Source organism: Scyliorhinus canicula, chromosome 1, assembly GCF_902713615.1.
Source record: "Scyliorhinus canicula chromosome 1, sScyCan1.1, whole genome shotgun sequence".
Lineage (NCBI taxonomy): Eukaryota > Metazoa > Chordata > Chondrichthyes > Carcharhiniformes > Scyliorhinidae > Scyliorhinus > Scyliorhinus canicula.
The window spans coordinates 64,768,739-64,791,909 of record NC_052146.1 but is presented as its reverse complement, the minus strand read 5'-3'; the positions used below and the strand labels follow the sequence as shown (position 1 = coordinate 64,791,909).

Sequence of the window (23,171 nt, the reverse complement as noted above, 5' to 3'; positions counted from 1 at the left end):
CCGCCTTTGCCCCTTCATATCTACAGTATCGTCCTCAAATATACCAATGCCATCATTCTGCGCTTCCTAGATCTCTTGGACGAATCACAATGTTTTATAGCTCCAACAACACGAAGATGGATGACATCAACTTTGGCCTTCACCACAAACTCCAGTCCCTTGTACACGTATAGGAAAAAGGTAGGGCTACGGAATCTTTATATTTGTGTTTTAAAAAGAGAATCCAAATTTGTTATGGATATCCTGGTTGCCGTGATCTTCCTTTTCTCCCCGCCACTCTGAAGATCTATACCCAGATTGATTTGGGGCCTAGTATCTCACCCAGGTTGAACACTAACCACAAATTAGTGGACCTCGAATGTCTGCGCTGGTAGGGTTATCTGATAGCATGGGAAATCAGTCAAACCAATCCTGCGCTTTTTCAACATCCATGTCGATGTAACTGAATTAACAATCACATGCACAGCCATGGCTATTTTTTTTTTATTTTTTAAAATTTAGAGTACACAATTTTTTTCCTAATTAAGGGCAATTTAGCGTGGCCAATCTACCTACCCTGCACATCTTTTGGGTTGTGGGGGAGAATGTGCAAACTCCACACGGATATTGGCCCAAGGGCAGGTATTAAACCTGGGTCCTCGGCACTGTGAGGCAGCAGTGCTATCCACTGCACCATCATGCCGCCCACCCCTTGGTTAATTTATCTCCCCATTGCTAAGCCAAGGACACTGGAATCAAATATAGCCACTCTTGCTAATTTAGCTGACACCAGCTAACTAAAACACAGAATAGGGATTATACAGGAATTCGGATTAGTGGAATTCATGCTATATATTGGTCAATGCACTGACTAACCAAACTACTAGGACCAGGGCATCAGTAATGTGTTTTATACCGTGTCTAGAATTTATTAACAAACATGTATGGCTGAAACAAACTAACCTCATGAGAACGAAATTTCGTGTCATCGAGCTTCCGTATTGCATAGTCCATATCCTCCTTACGGAAGAATTCCACCACTCCAGCACCTTCTCCCAGCACATCTGCATAGCAAACATCACCGGCCTCTCGCATGTGATCCTTCAAATCCTGCCAGCTGCCAGAGGGAGGTAGTCCTATGTAGGAAAACATTTTTAAAGCATTAATCCTGAAGGACCAAAACTGGGTGTGTTGTTTTTATACAAACCTGAAATACGAAAAATCCAATGATTTCAAAAGTGGAGAAATAACTGTGAACAAGAGAGGACATTCAATCGGGTTTAGTAATCCTCAGTGCATCCAACTCTCTCTTAAATGACTGCAGCTTCCGTGTCTTGCTGCTTTGTTGTAGCCAAATACTTTATTCAGAAGTATTAGGACTGATTGCTCCTCAAGCAACAGATTCACCACATTAAGTGGCAGTTTGGGAAAATGCTTACTAAGGAATCTTCATCTTCACCCACAGGAAATATATTTGAAATGTGTAGGGCAAGTTATTTGGCACAGCATGTTCCATGACGTGTTCCATAAAGTGTGATTTGCTGTGGGAGGACCTGGATTTTGTATTAAGAATTCCTGGGTTTATGAACAGATCTGAATGAGAACAAATCAGTTGCCCTCAGTATGCCACAATGATCATGTAGTACACTTCCACCATTCGCTTTTTAATCTTTTGGTTCTTTGAGAATTGCTTTTTCTGGATTGAAGCGTTAAATGTCGTAAAGTCACAAAAGGTGGTAACAAGAGAAAGCAAAACAGGTAGCTGATTCTACAAGTATAAGAGACCCAAATACCCAATGGGTTGAACTCAGATAGGACTGGATACAGGCCACCAAACATCAGGACGAATTACTGATCTACGTCAGGTAAAATTAAGTAGCAACTTTGAAGAATAAATCCAGAAGAAATTTGTTCTGCCATATCACGTTCCACAATCAGTGTGACAGAAACGTTTGGGCCTCAGATGCATGTTCTCGCCATTGGTCCGGGAAATCAATTAGTGGAGTTAGAAGAAATGTTGGAAATTAGAATTAAAACAGCAAATCACAGGTCAGTCAGCATATGAAGTTGAAAAAGATTTATTTTGTAGAAGTCAGTCTCAGCTTAAAAATTAACGTGTCTTTTTCTCTTTTAAGATGTTGACTGATCCAAGGTATATTTTCCAAGCATTTTTGCTTTTTACTCCAAGCATCGCCAGTTCTTGAAGAATGCTGATATAACAAATCACTAAATTGCTTGTCTCACTATTGCTGTCACAAGTGGGGCCATTACTCTTAGACTAGACAGGAGAAAATTCTGTCTGAGTTCCCATTCTTGATTGGCATCCAGTGCTTCCTACTGTAAAGTGCCCATGTGTGGACATTGGACAAACACTGATTCGGTCTAAACTATGATGGCCCCTATCCAAAGTCAAACAGCTCTGCTGTCTGGGCTAAAAATGAGCTGCAGCTAATTACAGGCAAGTAGCCAATGCCTGGAGATTGGGATGGGGTTAGTGGTAGAAGGGTGAAAATTGGCAGTGAGAAATGGAAGAGGGAAATGATAAAAAAAAACTTTTCTAGCAGTTCTGGTTAACAATTTGTAGTCAGCCATTTTAGATCACATTTAAGATGCAAAATTTAAAATATAAATGCTGTGGCGGCCTGCATAACTTTAAAAGTACCGTGCTGTTGATTTCCAGGGAAAGTGACAACAATGCAATTTATTTCTGTAGAATAAGGATCAGTACATAAATCCATGTGTGAAGATGTAGAAGACTTCTTCCTTAAATATATGAAGTTTCTTGATACCAGGAGTGTCCAAAGTTCTTGCTCCAAATTTAGGTCACAGGAATCCTTGCAGTCCAAAATAAGGTTTAAATGAATATTCCGGTTAATTTGCTGGGATTAACAGATGCTGACGTTTTCATTTAATATTTATCACCCAATGAGCCAACAGCCTTTTCCGAGTCTCCAAGTTCACAAAATTTAAACAGTATGAAATGTATAAAAGTGAACAGAAAGTTGTTTGGGCTTTGTGGGTTCAATTGGCCAGACGTTGTGGGTCATCTCACGGGGACCCTAGCTTTACATGGACATTCTAGACTAAATGACTTTCCAACTCTACTCAGGTTTTAACAAAAACATTGGTTGTCAAATATGAAACGGAAACAAAAACGCACCAGAGATAATGACCCTGAAATCTGATCTGCGGGCAGCTGGTCCTGGTCTTCCTCTAGATCCACCGCCGACTCCGCCAGCTCCTCTGCCTCTCTGGAACTCCACCCGTAAACGATAGACTCCATAATCATAACCATTTCTTCCATAGACTGCGTCTTGTGCATCTCTGCCAATGCAAGGGGGGAGGAAGAAGTTAAGCCACAATTTTCCATCTATTTGGAAATGTCTTCCTATGTGTAACGCAAGGAAAGATCCGGTCAATGTTGCCACCAATAGGATGTTTATAATTGATTTATTTATTTCAGATGCTTCATAGGATGCCCAGCTGAGAAGTATATGGATGGTCCTGTTGGCTGAACAGTGTCACGGGCTGTAAAGATACACAAGCAAATGAACAAAAAAGGAAACCTGGAGCTGGACCAAGAAAGAATATACACATTTAACAATTCGAGATTGGAGGGGGTCCTTCTGTTCTTTGACAGAACTAGGCCAATAATTTATTAAGCAGCAACAGTACACACACAGATAAGCTTCCTACAGTAATGGAATTACATTATTTGTCTTCTGTTTTCAAAGCTTCAGACGTCCTGTGGCTATAGTATGGAGGCACTAAATGCACAATCCAATAAGGTGACCGGGAAACTGTTTCATAGCCGACCAAATGGATAGCTGAAGCCAAGTTACAGTAGTAATTTCTTAGTGTTAACAATGCCAGATCTAAGCTGGAACAATACACAAGCTTTGTGGCTTGCATGGAATCTGAATTCAACTCCATTTTCACCCATTCTACCCAATGTCTTTCTTCCTACTCTCCTGAATAAGCCCTTTCTGGGCTAAGGATTCAATTCACCACTCACCCTTTGGTCCCTTAATCAAGCAGCTAACATTTCTGTGCTAACCTAAAACACCAAGTTTTCAGCAGATTAAATTACCACGTGGAGACTTGTAGCTCAGACCAATTCTGTGCAATTAGATTTCAGCAAAACCTAATGAAAACAGTGTTGAATTTCATACTATATCCAATTTAACTGTTACAACAACATTTGGCCTTTCAAACTCTGGTGGTGTCTGAAGCAATGATTTTAAACTTTGTAACCGCTGCTACTTATAGGTAAGCCACTGAGACTGGTAGCATGCTGAATAGTCAACTTAGAGAACCACCCAACATTGAAGCACATTGCGACAATTAAGATTTTTCATTTCCTACACCGATTCTGAATACCATAGTTTTGAATTATAATGATCTTTCATATCAACATTTGATTAGATACAGGTGTCTAATGTAATATTTTTTAGATTGCTCCAAAACAAGATACCGATCCAAATGGATCCCAATACAGCTGGAAGTAATGTTCAGCCATTTAGCAAAGTTGTTCAAAACCATGACCACAATTTTCATTATCCCTCTAGTAAGACCAGGATAAAACGTATTTGACCATATACATGATTGAATGCAATTGGTTGCATCTTGCCGGTTTTATTAATCTGACCATGATTTTTTTTAATAGAGGATGGGTATAATGCTGGAAATCTGAACTAAAAACAAGTGCTCAATGTCCATTGCTCAGCATTTGGAGAGAGAGAAATCATGGGCGATGTTCCCAAATGGAGCGAGTTTGTCAGTTCTGAAGTATCTTTTCTTTCAGATGTAGCTGGACACATTCTGTATCTCCAAGTTTGTCTGATTTTAATTAGGAACAAATTGTGTTACTACACACCCCAGCTCCTTGATTCACTGGTTGTCAGCAAAATAGTTAATTTTAACACAGCAGCCTAGCCAATAAGGTGACAGTGAAACTGTTTCATAGCCGACCAAATGGATAGCTGAAGCCAAGTTACAGTAGTAATTTCTTAGTGTTAACAATGCCAGATCTAAGCTGGAAAAATACACAAGCTTTGTGGCTTGCATGGAATCTGAATTTAACTCCATTTTCACCCATTCTACCCAATATCTTTCATCCTACTCTCCTGAATAAGCCCTTTCTGGGCTAAGGATTCAATTCACCACTCACCCTTTGGTCCCTTAATCAAGCAGCTATCATTTCTGTGTGAACCTAAAATACCAAATTATCAGCAGATTAAATTACCACGTGGAGACTTGCAGCTCAGACCAATCCTGTCCAGCAACACATAACTACAGGGTGCTTTTCCATCAAAAGTTGCTAGGCACCAATCAGGAGTCGGACAATTTTGAATAGGTATAATTGAAATGTTGCTGCAAAAAAAGCAAACAGAAGAGACCTTGCCAATGGCGTTTCCTACCTCAGACCCCCAGAGAATTGTCAGAAAAGCAGCACAAGTTTCACTGAAATCCTATTGGAGGAACCACGTGCAAATATACCAGACTCTGATTGATCCTACCACAAGTTGAACACGTTGCAACAGTATCAGACGAGTTTGAGCAAATCTACAATACCTGCACTGCTGGTTTGACTTAAAATAATACGGTGTGTCTGAAAGATTGTCTTGAGTGCAGCTGGGTTTGAAGGGCATATTTTACTGACTTGGAGGTAAAATCAATAACTCCATACAGGGCTCCAGGAGAGCTTAAGTCAAGATTGATTCAATTTGTTCCATTCAGCTATTACGCATGCCTTGTAGGCACTGTCATTCAGATTTCCAATTTTAACAGGGCAAATCTGTTGTCAATGCTGATTTTAAGGGGATGTATCGCATTGCAATTTGACGCCTCAGAACCACTGGATATTCAGATGAATTTCAAGAATGCTAACACTCCTGATCCTGTTATTCAACAATAAAGTGCTTTAGAGCTCCAAATAGCTGTCACCGGATTTCCCTTTGACTTTTCAGAAACCCACGTGCACAAAAAGTTGTCTTTCTGCATCTTACATTCAAAGATAATCAACAATTGAACTGTCATTGAAATACAGAAGCATGTTTTGAGTGGTCGTACAACAATGCCCTTCATGTCACAAAGTTTGAAACGTTACAAACAAGGATTAACGTTTGTACTTAATTTGGAAAATCCCACAAGCAATGTACCTAATTTAGCACTTACATTATGAATTTTGGTGCCTGAAGTGTAGGAATGGTGTATTGGTGTGCAATTTTAATTTAACATTACCTTTCCTTTAAAATCCTGTCCACTGCTTCCCTGCTACCTGTTGAATTTTTGTTACTACATGATTGTCACGTTTGCAAATTTTGAACCTGATTACCTTGTCTATATACGAATTATATTGATGTATGTCTCACTATTATTCAGCTTTTGGAGCTGCAAAGCTTTCTGAATAAAATACAATTATTATTATAAATTAACATTCTTGGTTTCCATTCCTCTATATCAGGCTGTATATCTAGTCAACCATGTAATTTTTTTCTTAAAGCAAGTAATTAAGGCAAAGTAATTAGCCAAAATCCACAGAGGACGAGAGGCATTTCTTGCTATCAGTCAACTAGTAAAACCGGAGGGGCACCTCTCCACAAGTGTGGGGCAAGGTGAGATGGCAGGCTTCCATGAAAATAATTACTGTATGCCATTAAACAGTTCTTTATAAATATGTAAACACAAAAATATCAGGGCTCATAATTATGGCAGGTCACAGAATGTTTGCAGTGCAGGCCGTCACCATTTGGTTCATCGTGTCTGAAAACTGTTCTCCAAATGAGCAGTGACTTAGCGCTATCCCCTGCCTTTTCCCTGTACCCTTGCACACTGTGTCTGTTCAAATAATCAGCTGATGATCTCTTGAATACCTCGACTGAACCTGCCTCCACCACACTTCCACGTAGTGCATTCCAGACCCAAACCACTCGTTGTGGGAAAAGGATTTTTCTTACATCACATTTGATGAGCCCTGAAAGTGGAATTGGGGCTGCTTTTACCTTTGTCTAATTACTTGGATAGCTAATACTCATCAATATCCACCACTGTTAGAACAGTATTCTAATCAAGCTATTGAAAGCCTCGTTTCTGAAGTGCATACACACTTCCCATAGAAACACATTCTATTTGCCCGAGCCCAGAGAAGGTATGCTTAGGACAGCAAGACTAAAAATACTAAAAAGTACACATGATTACTAGTGTTGTTTATTCCATGCAGTTTAGCAACAATAACTACATGCAATCCTATGTTGCCATCAACATAGCAAAATATCCCAAGGCACCTCAAAAGTAGTGATATCAAACAAAATCTGATACGGAATTTAGAAAGGAGATATTCCAGAGTTAGGGCTGAAGAAGTTGAATATAAGGCCACAAGTGGAGGAGACTAAAACTGGAGATACGCAAGAGGCCAGAACTTGAGGAGCATAGAGAGAAACAAAAGTAGGGCAGCACTGTGACGCAGTGGTTAGCACTGCTGCATCACGGAGACGAAGATCCGGGTTTGATCCCGGTCCCAGGTCACTGTCCGTGTGGAGTTTGTACATTCTCCCCATATCTGAGTCGGTCTCACCCCACAACCCCAAAGATGTGCAGGGTAGGTGGATTGGCCACATTAATTGCCCTTTAATTGAAAAAAAAAAGGAATTGGACATTTTAAATTTAAAAAAAAAGAGACCCCCGCCCCCCCCGATTCCCTAAGTGACAAACAATCTGTCCATCGAAGCTTTAAATATATTCACAGATGAAGTGTCCACAACCCTCTGAAGTAGAGAATCGCAAAGTCTCACACACTTCTAATTTTGAATGTCAGTCCTAAAGGATCACCCCTTACCCTGAAACTGTGCCGCTGTGTTCTAGATTTCACCAACCAGGTGAAACAGGCTTTCAGTAACTGCCAAGTCAAGCCCTTTCAGAATCTTTATGTTTCAATCTGGTCTCTTCTCATTTCCTAAACTCAGGAGAGCATAGCCCAATTTACTTAGTCTCACATTTCCTGTTTGGCCAAGACCAACCTATCCCGAGAACATTGGCTTACAGTTTACCAGGAGTGGGAAGAATCTTCAGTAGCTGCGGTTCTATATGGTATCCAATTGACCACAATCGTGTAGTGGATTGACCTAGCTGCAAATTTTGACATGGGCAGCACGGTAGCATGGTGGTTAGCATAAATGCTTCACAGCTCCAGGGTCCCAGGTTCGATTCCCGGCTTGGGTCACTGTCTGTGCGGAGTCTGCACGTCCTCCCCGTGTGTGCGTGGGTTTCCTCCGGGTGCTCCGGTTTCCTCCCACAGTCCAAAGATGTGCGGGTTAGGTGGATTGGCCATGCTAAATTGCCCGTAGTGTCCTAAAAAAGTAAGGTTAAGGGGTGGGGGGGTTGTTGGGTTACGGGTATAGGGTGGATACGTGGGTTTGAGTAGGGTGATCATGGCTCGGCACAACATCGAGGGCCGAAGGGCCTGTTCTGTGCTGTACTGTTCTATGTTGTCGACACCATCCTCCTCCAACAGACTGGACTTTACTGGTTCCATTCTTCACCATCATATCGTAGTCAGAGAATCACATCCAATGCCTTCTTTTCCCACTACAGCATGATTATCTCTGGTGGCCTCCAAACCACATATGCTATCCCTCAGTGACATATCTGAAAAGTCAGTTTTTATGTGTACAGTGACAACACTGCAACTCACCACCGCCTCTCTGAATTCATCCATTGTCCATTAGACTGTCTGCAGTCATCCAATACTGGATGAGCTGACATTTCTTCCAATTAAACATCAGAAAGACTCAAAACATAATCTTTGATCTCTCTACAAACTCCATTCTTAGCCAACAATTCCATCCTCATTGTTGACAAGTGTCTGAGGCTGAGCCAGACCATCTGCAACTTGATTTCCGATTTGACCCTGATATAAGCTTCTCACCACATATTTGTGCTATCACAAACACTATCCATTTCACAATTGTAACATTTCCTGACACTGCCCAGCCTCAGCTCATTGAGAACCAAAACCCTTGTTCATGCTTTGTTATCTCTAGAGTTGGTATCACTGATTGTTCCTCTCCCATTCAATCATCCATAAATTTAAGGTGACCCAAATCTCCGCTGCCTGTGTCCTTACTCAGAGGAAGTCCAGTTCATACTTCAACCATGTGCTCACTGACCTACATTAATGCCTGGTTTAAGTAATACCTCAATTTTAAAATTCTTAGCTTGCTTTCAAATCTCTCCATGGTCTCACCCTTCTCTGTCTCCGTAATCTCCACCAGACCTCTAATTCTGGCCATGAGTATCCCTAATTTGAAATGCTCTATCATTCATGGCCCCTGCCTTCAGCTGCCAAGGACCAATGCTTTGGAATTCCCTCCTTGTTAAACCTCTCCACATTTGTATCCTCCACTAGGATACTCCTTAAAAACCATCAGAGAGTTAGATTTTGGTCATTGGCCCAATATCTCCTTCTATGGCCTAGTTTCAAATTTATGTTTTACAACCCTCCTGTGAAACACACTGGGATATTGTATTTTGAAGGCTACATCACATGTAAGTTATTGCATCCCACTGCTGTCTTGGAGCCAACTTGGTCCAAGACAGATCCCACATATTCTCACCCCAAATAAGGACTGTATCTAGTTGGCTATTAGATAACGGACAAGAACAGTTCTTTGCTCGATATTAGGCCCAAAGAATTCCTCCTCAAACAACATGAAGACAGCCCCTACCCAACTGAACAATAGGTGGAAGTACTGTGCTCCAACAGCAACTGACGACATCTGTGCAACCTAATGATGAGTAGCAAACCGTAGATTTTTGACTGACTTCAGTTAACTCCTTCCATCAGCTGTTGTTCCAAGCTTCAGTTACGTCACAACTATCTGATGGATATTTACATTCAAAGTGACCCTCTACAGACAAGCTTGTAATTGCTGCCGGGTTTATATCCCAGATATCTAGTCCAATTGTTTATATCAGGCTTGCCAGTCAGCAACTGAGATCCTGAAAACCTATGTCTTAAATTCAAACTAAAAATGCATTTGTAAAGCAACTGAGTGTAGAGTTAGGACAATGGGTGGTACAGAACGTTGATGCACACCTATGAATATTTGAACTCGTTCACTTTCACTAGCGCGGTATTGTAAAGTCAAAACTCGATGTTGTAAATTCGAAACATAGCGTCAATTTATAAATGTTGTAATTGCCATTCATTGTAACCTGAACATTGTAAAGTCAAAGACTGCAAGTTACTAATTTGCAGAGCTATGTGGAGAAAGCTGTGGTATGGAACTAAACTGGACTGCTCATTCAAACAAATAGGCCTTTAGTGCTGAAAGGTTCTATGATTTTGCTGTTCAGACCAGCTAAATGAGTACAGACGGAGAACAAAACTGGTTTGGAGAGTTCAGAACTATATCAGAAATTATAATTGTGTGTTAGCTCAGACCAACTGGTACAAACACTCTTGCCCAAGCCAGAAGACTGATTTGAAGCCCCATTCCAGGACTTCACACAATCTATATTGATAATCTAGTACAGTATTAAAGGAAGTGTTACATTCTCAGATATATTAAACAGGGACCATAATTCCATTGGTTCAGTGGGTAAAGTTCTGATATTCAAAGGAGGGTAAGGAATTCTCTCAGTACCATCACGAGTAATCCTTCCTCACAGATGGCACTGTGGAAAAATATAGCTGGTTGAGTCCGCTTATTACCGTTTTTTGGATGCACACGCAAAACAGTTACGCGTTTGTTTACGCAAGTCATTTGTTAAAATAATTAATTGTATGCAAAGCATTTTGAATGTTGAGAGACACAAGAAGCGCTATATAGATGCAAGTTGATAGTTACCCACTTGGTCATTAAGTCTTGTTCATATTTCTTTACTTATTCAAGGACAGTTATTTGTAAAGCACCTTTCACGAAGTATAGTAATAGTTCCAATTGGAAAATCTACTGAGCAAAATTTCTACTAAATGAAAGGGAAGAAAAGTATTACAGACTTCAAAGTACCATATGCTCAATGACAGAGCTATACATTTCTTCAAACTTGAACAGGTCCCACCCATGTATTTTTTCTTCTTTATAAAAACCTGCATCCTCAGGTTTTGGCACAGAGAACAGATCTGAATCATGTACCAAGCATGGAGCTCCCCGATGGAACCATAGATAAAACCATTGCCCAGTGTAGCACTGACCCAGATACATCAAGAAGGTCACAGATTCAACCTTGATCTGTGTTGAATTCACGGGTGTCAGCAAGGATCCAATGGGCCTCCCTTTGTCTCCAGGCTAGGTGCAGGTAAATACCAGCAGAACACAGCAACTTCAGGAGAAGTAACAAGAAAAACGTAGATGAGGAGGTTCTTGACTGGACAATACACTGATGTCACAAGCATACTTTAGACTTAAGGAATGGGTCAGCAAACAGTTCAAATAATAAGACTGGGAAAAAGAGGATAGGAGAATTGGAGGACAATTCCCAACCATAGACAGGTAAATGGTATTCTTCATTTAGAGCTCCTTGAAGAGAATCATTGTCTGGTCTCATAGCCATAAAGTCCAGGTGCTGCCCAGTTTTGAAGTTCAATTCAAAGGAAAACTGGATATATTTTGTTTGTCTCAGCAACATTATGAAATTGCTGTTATTTCAGATTTCCAGCGCGCCAAAAATCTGAACAAGCTTTTATTTTGAAACAGGAATCTCACAACTTTTAAAATGCAAGTTGAAGCTTTTCTTTAAATTTGCGCAAAACTTGAATGAAATAGCCTAAACATCCAGCAGTTGAAAAAGGGATAGCACAGGTAGCGTCTTAAAAAATAACTAATTCAACTGTGCTAGCAAACTTAAAAGGAACCTTTCCGAGTGCCGAGTCTGGGACTGAGATCTGGGGCATGAACCGGGTCTGGGACTGAGATCTGGGGCGTGAGCCGGGTCTGGGACTGAGATCTGGGGCTAGAGCCGGGTCTAAGATCTGTGGCTAGAGCTGGGTCTGGAACAGAGATCTGGGACTAGAGCCTGGATCTGGGACTGAGATCTGGGGCTAGAGCCGGGTCTGGGACTGAGATTTTGGGGTAGAGCCGGGTTTGGGACTGAGATCTGGGACTAGAGCTGGGTTTGGGACTGAGATCTGGGACTAGAGCCGGGTTTGGGGACTGAGATCTGGGGCTAGAGCTGGGTTTGGGACTGAGATCTGGGACTAGAACTGGGTTTGGGACTGAGATCTGGGGCTGAGATCTGGGGCTAGAGCCGGATTTGGGTCTGAGATCTGGGGCTAGAGTTGGGTTTGGGACCGAGATCTGAGGCTAGTGCCGGGTTTGGGACTGAGATCTGGGGCGAGAGCCGGGTTTGGGACCGGGTTCTGGGGCTAGAGCTGGGTTTGGGACAGAACTGGGGCTAGAGCCGGGTTTGGGACTGAGATCTGGGATTTGGGGCGAGAGCCGTATTTGGGACTGTGTACTGGGGTTCGAGCCGGGTCTGGGGTTTGGGGCTGGAACTGTATTTGAGACTGAGATCGGGACTAGAGCCGGGTCTGGGACTGAGATCTGGGGCTAGAGCCGGGTTTTGGACCGAGATCTGGGGTTAGAGCCGGGTTTGGGACTGAGATCTGGGACTAGAGCCGGGTTTGGGACTGAGATCTGGGGTTAGAGCCGGGTTTGGGACTGAGATCTGGAATTTGGGGCGAGGGCTGTATTTGGGACTCAGTTCGGGGGCTAGAGCTGAGTCTGGGACTGAGATCTGAGGCTAGAGCCGGGTTTGGCACTGAGATCTGGGGCTAGAGCCGGTTTGGGACCGATATCTGGGACTAGAGCTGTATTTGGGACCGAGACCTGGGAATAGAGCCGTTTTTGGGACTGAAATCTGGGACTAGAGCCGTTTTTGAGACTAAGATCTGGGACTAGAGCCGGGTTGGGACTGAGATCTGGGACTAGAGCCGGGTCTGGGACTGAAATCGGGGGCGAGAGCCGGGTCTGGGACTGAAATCTGGAATTTGGGGCGAGGGCTGTATTTGGGACTGAGTTCGGGGGCTAGAGCTGAGTCTGGGACTGAGATCTGAGGCTAGAGCCGGGTTTGGCACTGAGATCTGGGGCTAGGGCCGGGTTTGCCACTGAGATCTGGGGCTAGAACCGAGTTTGGGACCGGGATCTGAGGCTAGAGACGGGTTTGGCACTGAGATCTGGGGCTCGAGCCAGGTTTGGGACCGAGATTTGGGGCTAGAGCTGGGTTTGGGACCGAGACCTGGGAAAAAAGCCGTTTTTGGGACTGAAATCTGGGACTAGAGCCGTTTTTGAGACTAAGATCTGGGACTAGAGCCGGGTTGGGACTGAGATCTGGGACTAGAGCCGGGTCTGGGACTGAGATCGGGGGCGAGAGCCGGGTCTGGGACTGAGATCGGGGGCGAGAGCCCTGAGAACTGGGCCGAGAGCAGGGTCTGGGACTGAGATTTGGGACTAGAGCCAGGTTTGGGACTGAGATCTGGGGCTAGAGCCAGGTTTGGGACTGAGATCTGGGGCTAGAGCCGGGTTTGGGACTGAGATCTGGGGCTAGAGCCGGGTTTGGGACTGAGATCTGGGGCTAGAGCCGGGTTTGGGACTGAGATCTGGGATCTGGGGCTAGAGCTGAGTCTGGGACTGAGATCTGGGGCTAGTGCCGGTTTGGGACCGATATCTGGGACTCGAGCCGGGTTAGGGAATGAGATCTGGGGCTAGAGCCGGTTTGGGACTGAGATCTGAGGCTAGAGCCGGGTTGGGACTGAGATCTGGGGCTAGAGCCGGGTTTGGCACTGAGACCTGGGGCTAGAGCCGGTTTGGGACCGATATCTGGGACTCGAACCGGGTTAGGGAATGAGATCTGGGGCTAGAGCCGGGTTGGGACTGAGATCTGGGGACTAGAGCCGGGTCTGGGACTGAGATCGGGGGATCGAGCCGGGTTAGGGAATGAGATCTGTGGCTAGAGCTGGGTCTGGGACTGAGATCTGCGATTTGGGGCAGAGCAGTATTTGGCACTGAGGTCTGGGGCTAGAGCTGGGTTTGGGACCGGGATCTGGGGCTAGAGCTGGGTTTGGGACTGATTTCTGGGGCGAGAGCCGGGTTTGGGACTGAGATCTGGGCCGAGAGCCGGGTCTGGGACTGAGATCTGGGACTAGAGCTGGGTTTGGGACAGAGATCTGGGGCTAGAACCGAGTTTGGGACCGAGATCTGGAACTAGAGCCGGGTTTGGGACTGAGATCTGGGACTAGAGCCGGGTTTGGGACTGAGATCTGGGACTAGAGCCGGGTTTGGGACTGAGATCTGGGGCTCGAGCTGGGTTTGGGACCGAGATCTGGGGCTAGAGCCGGGTTTGGGACTGAGATCTGGGATTTGGGGCGAGAGCTGTATTTGGGACTAAGGTCTGGGGCTAGATCCGGGTAAGGGACTGAGATCTGGGAATAGAGCCGTTTTTGGGACTGAAATCTGGGACTAGAGCCGTTTTTGAGACTGAGATCTGGGACTAGAGCCGAGTTGGGACTGAGATCGGGGGCGAGAGCCGAGTCTGGGACTGAGATCGGGGGCGAGAGCCCTGAGAACACGGCCGAGAGCAGGGTCTGGGACTGAGATTTGGGACTAGAGCCAGGTTTGGGACTGAGATCTGGGGCTAGAGCCGGGTTTGGGACTGAGATCTGGGGCTAGAGCCGGGTTTGGGACTGAGATCTGGGGCTAGAGCCGGGTTTGGGACCGAGATCTGGGATTTAGGGCGAGAGCTGTATTTGGGACTGAGATCGGGGGCTAGAGCTGAGTCTGGGACCGAGATCTGGGACTAGAGCCGGGTTAGGGAATGAGATCTGGGGCTAGAGCCGCGTTGGGACTGAGATCTGGGGCTAGAGCCGGTTGGGACTGAGATCTGGGGACTAGAGCCGGGTCTGGGACTGAGATCGGGGGCTCGAGCTGGGTTTGGGCTTTGGGGCAAGAGTTGTACTTGGGACTGAGATCTGTGCTCGAGCTGGGTCTGGGACTGAGATCTGCGATTTGGGGCAGAGCAGTATTTGGGACTGAGATCTGGGGCTAGAGCAGTATTTGGGATTGAGGTCTGGGGCTAGAGCGGAGTCTGGGATTTGGGGCTAGAGCTGGATTTGGGACTGAGATCGGGACCAGAACCGGGTTTGAGAATGAGATCTGGGGCTAGAGCTGGGTTTGGGACTGAGATCTGGGGCTAGAGCCGGGTTTGAGACCAATATCTGGGGCTAGAGCTGGGTTTGGGACTGAGATCTGGGGCTAGAGCCAGGTTTGGGACTGGGATCTGGGGCTAGAGCCGGGTTTGGGACTGAGATCTGGGATTTGGGGCGAGAGCTGTATTTGGGACTGAGATCTGGGGCTAGAGCCGGTTTGGGACCGAGATCTGGGACTAGAGCCGGGTTAGGGAATGAGATCTGGGACTAGAGCCGGGTTTGGGACTGAGATCTGGGACTAGAGCCGGGTCTGGGACAGAGATCTGGGACTCGAGCCAGGTTTGGGACAGAGATCTGTGGCTAGAACTGGGGTTGACTGAGATCTGGGGCTCGAGCTGAGTCTGGGATTTGGGGCTGGAGCTGTATTTGGCACTTAGATCTGGGGCTAGAGCCGGGTTTGGGACTGGGGCTAGAGCAGGGTTTGGGACTGAGATCTGGGACTAGAGCCGGGTCTGGGACTGAGATCTGGGGCTAGAGCCGGGTTTGTGACTGAGATCTGGGACTAGAGCCGGGTTTGGGACTGAGATCTGGGACTAGAGCCGGGTTTGGGACTGAGATCTGGGACTAGAGCCGGGTTTGGGACCGATATCTGGGACTCGAGCCGGGTTAGGGAATGAGATCTGGGGCTAGAGCCGGGTTGGGACTGAGATCTGGGGACTAGAGCCGGGTCTGGGACTGAGATCGGGGGATCGAGCCGGGTTAGGGAATGAGATCTGTGGCTAGAGCTGGGTCTGGGACTGAGATCTGCGATTTGGGGCAGAGCAGTATTTGGCACTGAGGTCTGGGGCTAGAGCCAGGTTTGGGACCGAGATCTGGGGCTAGAGCTGGGTTTGGGACTGATTTCTGGGGCGAGAGCCGGGTTTGGGACTGAGATCTGGGCCGAGAGCCGGGTCTGGGACTGAGATCTGGGACTAGAGCTGGGTTTGGGACTGAGATCTGCGGCTAGAGCCGGGTTTGGGACAGAGATCTGGGGCTAGAACCGAGTTTGGGACCGAGATCTGGAACTAGAGCCGGGTTTGGGACTGAGATCTGGGACTAGAGCCGGGTTTGGGACTGAGATCTGGGACTAGAGCCGGGTTTGGGACTGAGATCTGGGGCTCGAGCTGGGTTTGGGACCGAGATCTGGGGCTAGAGCCGGGTTTGGGACTGAGATCTGGGATTTGGGGCGAGAGCTGTATTTGGGACTAAGGTCTGGGGCTAGAGCCGGGTTTGGGACTGAGATCTGGGACTAGAGCCGTTTTTGAGACTGAGATCTGGGACTAGAGCCGAGTTGGGACTGAGATCGGGGGCGAGAGCCGGGTCTGGGACTGAGATCGGGGGCGAGAGCCCTGAGAACTAGGCCGAGAGTAGGGTCTGGGACTGAGATTTGGGACTAGAGCCAGGTTTGGGACTGAGATCTGGGGCTAGAGCCGGGTTTGGGACTGAGATCTGGGGCTAGAGCCGGGTTTGGGACTGAGATCTGGGGCTAGAGCCGGGTTTGGGACTGAGATCTGGGATTTAGGGCGAGAGCTGTATTTGGGACTGAGATCGGGGTCTAGAGCTGAGTCTGGGACCGAGATCTGGGACTAGAGCCGGGTTAGGGAATGAGACCTGGGGCTAGAGCCGGGTTGGGACTGAGATCTGGGGCTAGAGCCGGGTTGGGACTGAGATCTGGGGACTAGAGCCGGGTCTGGGACTGAGATCGGGGGCTCGAGCTGGGTTTGGGCTTTGGGGCAAGAGTTGTACTTGGGACTGAGATCTGTGCTCGAGCTGGGTCTGGGACTGAGATCTGCGATTTGGGGCAGAGCAGTATTTGGGACTGAGATCTGGGGCTAGAGCAGTATTTGGGATTGAGGTCTGGGGCTAGAGCGGAGTCTGGGATTTGGGGCTAGAGCTGGATTTGGGACTGAGATCGGGACCAGAACCGGGTTTGAGAATGAGATCTGAGGCTAGAGCCGGGTTTGGGACTGAGATCTGGGCCGAGAGCCGGGTTTGAGACCAATATCTGGGGCTAGAGCTGGGTTTGGGACTGAGATCTGGGGCTAGAGCCAGGTTTGGGACTGGGATCTGGGGCTAGAGCCGGGTTTGGGACTGAGATCTGGGATTTGGGGCGAGAGCTGTATTTGGGACTGAGATCTGGGGCTAGAGCCGGTTTGGGACCGAGATCTGGGACTAGAGCCGGGTTAGGGAATGAGATCTGGGACTAGAGCCGGGTTTGGGACTGAGATCTGGGACTAGAGCCGGGTTTGGGACTGAGATCTGGGACTAGAGCCGGGTCTGGGACAGAGATCTGGGACTCGAGCCAGGTTTAGGACAGAGATCTGTGGCTAGAACCGGGGTTGACTGAGATCTGGGGCTCGAGCTGAGTCTGGGATTTGGGGCTGGAGCTGTATTTGGCACTGAGATCTGGGGCTAGAGCCGGGTTTGGGACTGGGGCTAGAGCAGGGTTTGGGACTGAGATCTGGGACTAGAGCCGGGTCTGGGACTGAGATCTGGGGCTAGAGCCGGGTTTGTGACTGAGATCTGGGACTAGAGCCGGGTTTGGGACTGAGATCTGGGACTAGAGCCGGGTTTGGGACTGAGATCTGGGACTAGAGCCGGGTCTGGGACAGAGATCTGGGACTCGAGCCAGGTTTGGGACAGAGATCTGTGGCTAGAACCGGGGTTGGGACTGAGATCTGGGGCTCGAGCGGAGTCTGGGATTTGGGGCTGGAGCTGTATTTGGCACTGAGATCTGGGGCTAGAGCCGGGTTTGGGACTGAGATCTGGGACTAGAGCCGGGTCTGGGACTGAGATCTGGGGCAAGAGCCGGGTTTGTGACTGAGATCTGGGACTAGAGCCGGGTTTGGGACCGAGATCTGGAACTAGAGCCGGGTCTGTGACTGAGATCTGGGACTAGAGCCAGGTTTGGGACCGAGATCTGGGGCTGGAGCCGGGTCTGGGACTGAGATCTGTGGCTAGAGCCGGTTCTGGGACTGAGATCTGGGACTAGAGCCGGGTTTGGGACTGAGATCTGGGACTAGAGCCGGGTTTGGGACAGAGATCTGGGACTAGAGCCGGGTTTGGGGACAGAGATCTGGGACTAGAGCCGGGTTTGGGGACAGAGATCTGGGACTAGAGCCGGGTCTGTTACCGAGATCTGGGACTCGAGCCGGGTTTGGGACAGAGATCTGAGGCTAGAGCCGGGTCTGGGACTGAGATCTGGGGCTAGATCCGGGTTTGGGACAGAGATCTGTGGCTAGAGCCGGGGTTGGGACTGAGATCTGGGGCTAGAGCCGGGTCTGGGACTGAGATCTGGGGCTAGAGCCGGGTTTGGGACTGAGATCTGGGACTAGAGCCGGATTTGGGACTGAGATCTGGGACTAGAGCCGGGTCTGGGACTGAGATCTGGGGCTAGAGCCGGGTCTGGGGCTAGAGCCGGGTCTGGGGCGAGAGCCGGGTTTGGGGCGAGAGCCGGGTTTGGGGCGAGAGCCAGGTCTGGGGCTAGAGCCGGATCTGGGGCTGAGATCTGGGACTAGAGCTGGGTTTGGGACTGAGATCTGGGACTAGAGCTGGGTTTGGGACTGAGATCTGGGACTGAGATCTGGGACTAGAGCTGGGTTTGGGACTGAGATCTGGGACTAGAGCCGGGTTTGGGACTGAGATCTGGGACCAGAGCCGGGTTTGGGACTGAGATCTGGGACCAGAGCCGGGTTTGGGACTGAGATCTGGGACTAGAGCCGGGTTTGGGACTGAGATCTGGGACTAGAGCCGGGTTTGGGACTGAGATCTGCGGCTCGAGCCGGGTTTGGGACTGAGATCTGGGACTAGAGTTGGGTTTGCGACTGTAAGGGGTGGGGATATGGCCGGGGTTTGAGCTCCGGGGACGCGGCCGGGGGTAGTGATTTGAAGCACGGATTATATTTAGTTAGAAGGCCTTTCTCTCCAGTCCGGCTGGAGTCTGGGCCTGGGCTGGCCTGGTTACCTCGGGTCCTCGAACTCCACGAAAGCGAATGGCGGGGAGCCGCGCTTATTCTTCAGGTCGATGTCTCGGATTTTGCCGTACTTGTAGAAAATATCCTCGATATCGCGGATCCGCACATCTGTGGGCAGGTTCCCAACATAGATACGGCTCTCGCCGCCACTGGGGCCGCTCAATCGGTAGTTGGCCGACATCATCCCTCCAGAGAGCGGAGCCTGTAAACAAGAGAGGGACGGTCACCACCTCAGCCCGAGGCCCAGTTACCGGGACAGCGTCACCAGCCGGTCCCTTAACTGCCTCCCCCAGCCCCGGGCTCTCCCCCCCCCCACTCACCGGCCACGGGCTCTCCTCCCTCTTCCCCCGGGCTCTCCTTCCCCTCCCCCCGGGCTCTCTCCCCCACCCCCGGCCTCTCCCCCCTCACCCCCCGGGCTCTCCCCCCCCCCCCCCCCCGCCCCACTCACCGGCCCCGGGCTCTCCTCCTCCACCCCCCGGGCTCTCCTCCCCCTCCCCCCGGGCTCTCCTCCCCCTCCCCCCGGGCTCTCCTCCCCCTCCCCCCGGGCTCTCCTCCCTCACCCCCCTCCCGCACTCACCGGCCCCGCACTCACCGGCCCCGGGCTCTCCTCCCTCACCTACCAGCCCCCGGGCTCTCTCCCCCCCGCCCCCCGGGCTCTCTCCCCCCACCCCCGGCCTCTCCTCCCCCGCCCCCCTGGCTCTCCTCCCCCGCCCCCTCCCACCGGGCTCTCCTCCCCCGCCCCCCACCCCCCGGGCTCTCCTGCCCCACCCACTCACCGCCCCCCGGGCTCTCCTCCCCCACCCTCCGGGTTCTCCTCCCCCACCCTCCGGGCTCTCCTCCCCCACCCTCCGGGCTCTCCTCCCCCACCCTCCGGGCTCTCCTTCCCCCACCCCCAACCCCACTCACCAGCCCCGGGCTCTCCTCCCTCACCCACCGGCCCCGGGCCCTCCTCCCCCCCCCCCCCCCCGGCTCTCTCCCCCCACCTCCCGGCCTCTCCCCTCGGCCGCTCCTCCCGGCCTCTCCTCCACCACCCCCCAGGCTCTCCTCCCTCCCCCCCCGGCCCCGGGCTCTCCTCCCCCCCCCCCTCTCCTCCTCCCCCCCCCCCCCTCCGCCTCTCCTCCCCCCCCCCCCCCGGCCCCGGGCTCTCCTCCCCCCCCCCCCCCCCGGCCCCGGGCTCTCCTCCCCCCCCCCCCCCGGCTCTCCTCCTCCCCCCCCCCCCCGCCCCCGGGCTCTCCTCCCCCCCCGGCCCCGGGCTCCCCTCCTCCCCCCCCCCCCCCCGGCCCCGGGCTCTCCTCCTCCCCCCCCCCCCCCGGCCCCGGGCTCTCCTCCTCCCCTCCCCCCCCCGCCCCGGCTCTCCTCCTTCCCCCCCCCCCCCCCCGGCTCTCCTCCTCCCCCCCCCCGGCTCTCCTCCTCTCCCCCCCCCCCCCCCCCCGGCCCCGGGCTCTCCACCCCCACCCCCCGGCCCCGGGCGCTTCCCCCCCCCGGCCCCCGGCTCTCCTCCCCCGGCCCCCGACTCTGCTCCCCCACACCCCGGCCCCGAGGTCTCCTCCCCCGGCCTCTCCTCCCCCACCCCCCGGCCCCGGCCTCTCCTCCCCCTACTCACCGGCCCCGGCCTCTCCTCCCCCTACTCACCGGCCCCGGCCTCTCCTCCCCCTACTCACCGGCCCCGGCCTCTCCTCCCCCTACTCACCGGCCCCGGCCTCTCCTCCCCCGGCCCCGGCCTCTCCTTTCCCTACTCACCGGCCCCGGCCTCTCCTCCCCCTACTCACCGGCCCCGGCCTCTCCTCCCCCTACTCACCGGCCCCGGCCTCTCCTCCCCTACTCCCCGGCCTCTCCTCCCCCACTCACCGGCCCCGGCCTCTCCTCCCCCTACTCACCGGCCCCGGCCTCTCCTCCCCCCTACTCACCGGCCCCGGCCTCTCCTTTCCCTACTCACCGGCCCCGGCCTCTCCTCCCCCTACTCACCGGCCCCGGCCTCTCCTCCCCCTACTCACCGGCCCCGGCCTCTCCTCCCCCCTACTCACCGGCCCCGGCCTCTCCTTTCCCTACTCACCGGCCCCGGCCTCTCCTTTCCCTACTCACCGGCCCCGGCCTCTCCTTTCCCTGCTCACCGGCCCCGGCCTCTCCTTTCCCTGCTCACCGGCCCCGGCCTCTCCTCCCCCTACTCACCGGCCCCGGCCTCTCCTCCCCCACCCCCCGGCCCCGGCCTCTCCTCCCCCACCCCCCGGCCGCGGCCTCGGCCTCTCCTTTCCCTACTCACCGGCCCCGGCCTCTCCCCTACTCACCGGCCCCGATCTCTCCTCCCCCTACTCACCGGCCCCGATCTCTCCTCCCCCTACTCACCGGCCCCGGCCTCTCCTCCCCTACTCCCCGGCCTCTCCTCCCCCACTCACCGGCCCCGGCCTCTCCTCCCCCTACTCACCGGCCCCGGCCTCTCCTCCCCCTACTCACCGGCCCCGGCCTCTCCTCCCCCTACTCACCGGCCCCGGCCTCTCCTCCCCTACTCCCCGGCCTCTCCTCCCCCACTCACCGGCCCCGGCCTCTCCTCCCCCTACTCACCGGCCCCGGCCTCTCCTCCCCCTACTCACCGGCCCCGGCCTCTCCTCCTCCTACTCACCGGCCCCGGCCTCTCCTTCCCCCACTCACCGACCCCGGCCTCTCCTCCCCCACTCACCGACCCCGCGCCTTGTTAGTTCGGCACGGCCACCCCATGCTCTCCATAGCGGCCGCCCCTATTCTGCGCCCTCAATACTCACTGGGATTTCGGATGCTGTTTGCAGTTGAGCCGCAGCTCCCGCCCTCGACCAGTCACTGACTCGGCAGCGAGGCCCCTTCCCGCCGCCTGTCCTCCCAATGGGGTAGCGCGTCTGCACAGAGCCGCTTAACCAGTGCACAGCCAGAGCACAGCCACTGGCAGCTCGCTGCATTCACCAACACTGCTCACTGACACAGCTCACTCACTGACACAGCTCACTCACTAACACTGCTCATTCACTCACTAACACTGACACAGCTCACTCACCGACACTGCTCACTCACTAACACTGACACAGCTCACTCACCGACACTGCTCACTCACTAACACTGCTCATTCACTCACTAACACTGACACAGCTCACTCACCGACACTGCTCACTCACTAACACTGACACAGCTCACTCACCGACACTGCTCACTCACTAACACTGCTCATTCACTCACTAACACTGACACAGCTCACTCACCGACACTGCTCACTCACTAACACTGACACAGCTCACTCACTGACACTGCTCACTCACTAACACTGCTCATTCACTCACTAACACTGACACAGCTCACTCACCGACACTGCTCACTCACTAACACTGACACAGCTCACTCACCGACACTGCTCACTCACTAACACTGACACAGCTCACTCACCGACACTGCTCACTCACTAACACTGACACAGCTCACTCACCGACACTGCTCACTCACTAACACTGCTCACTCACTCACTAACACTGACACAGCTCACTCACCGACACTGCTCACTCACTAACACTGCTCACTCACTCACTAACACTGACACAGCTCACTCACCGACACTGCTCACTCACTCACTAACACTGACACAGCTCACTCACCGACACTGCTCACTCACTAACACTGACACTGCTCACTCACTGACACTGCTCACTCACTCACTAACACAGCTCACTCACCAACACTGACACAGCTCACTCACTAACACTGACACAGCTCACTCACCGACACTGACACAACTCACTCACTAACACTGACACAACTCACTCACTAACACTGTACACTGATACAACTCACTCACTGAAACTGCACACTGCTCACTCACCAACACTGACACAACTCACTCACTAACACTGTACATTGACACAGTTCACTCATTGTCACTGCACACTGACACAGCTCACTCACTAATACTGCACACTGACACAGCACTCTCACAAATACTGCACACTGATACAGCTCACTCTCTAACACTGCAAACTGACAGATCTCACTCACTGATACTGCACACTGACACAGCTCAC

The 23,171-nt window shown here is 51.2% G+C and overlaps 1 protein-coding gene across 4 annotated transcripts in view; it reads right to left on the bottom strand.

Annotated features, from left to right (window-relative positions):
* LOC119963169 (serine/arginine-rich splicing factor 9-like) overlaps positions 1 to 22,108 on the bottom strand; it is a 37,563-nt gene extending 15,455 nt beyond the window's left edge. Inside the window, exons 1-4 of one of the 4 annotated variants that reach the window (XM_038791866.1) lie at positions 21,894 to 22,108; positions 19,128 to 19,339; positions 3,140 to 3,303; positions 943 to 1,115 (exon numbers count right to left, since the gene is read on the bottom strand). In XM_038791866.1, the coding sequence (XP_038647794.1) occupies positions 943 to 1,115; positions 3,140 to 3,303; positions 19,128 to 19,339; positions 21,894 to 22,064 (720 nt within the window). In that variant the 5' untranslated portion in view covers positions 22,065 to 22,108. Of the gene's footprint in view, positions 1 to 942; positions 1,116 to 3,139; positions 3,304 to 19,127; positions 19,340 to 21,754; positions 21,786 to 21,811 lie in introns of those variants that run through there. The other 3 variants (XM_038791876.1, XM_038791887.1, XM_038791895.1) reach the window with 3 other exon arrangements.
* Between the last annotated feature and the right edge of the window lie 1,063 nt (positions 22,109 to 23,171).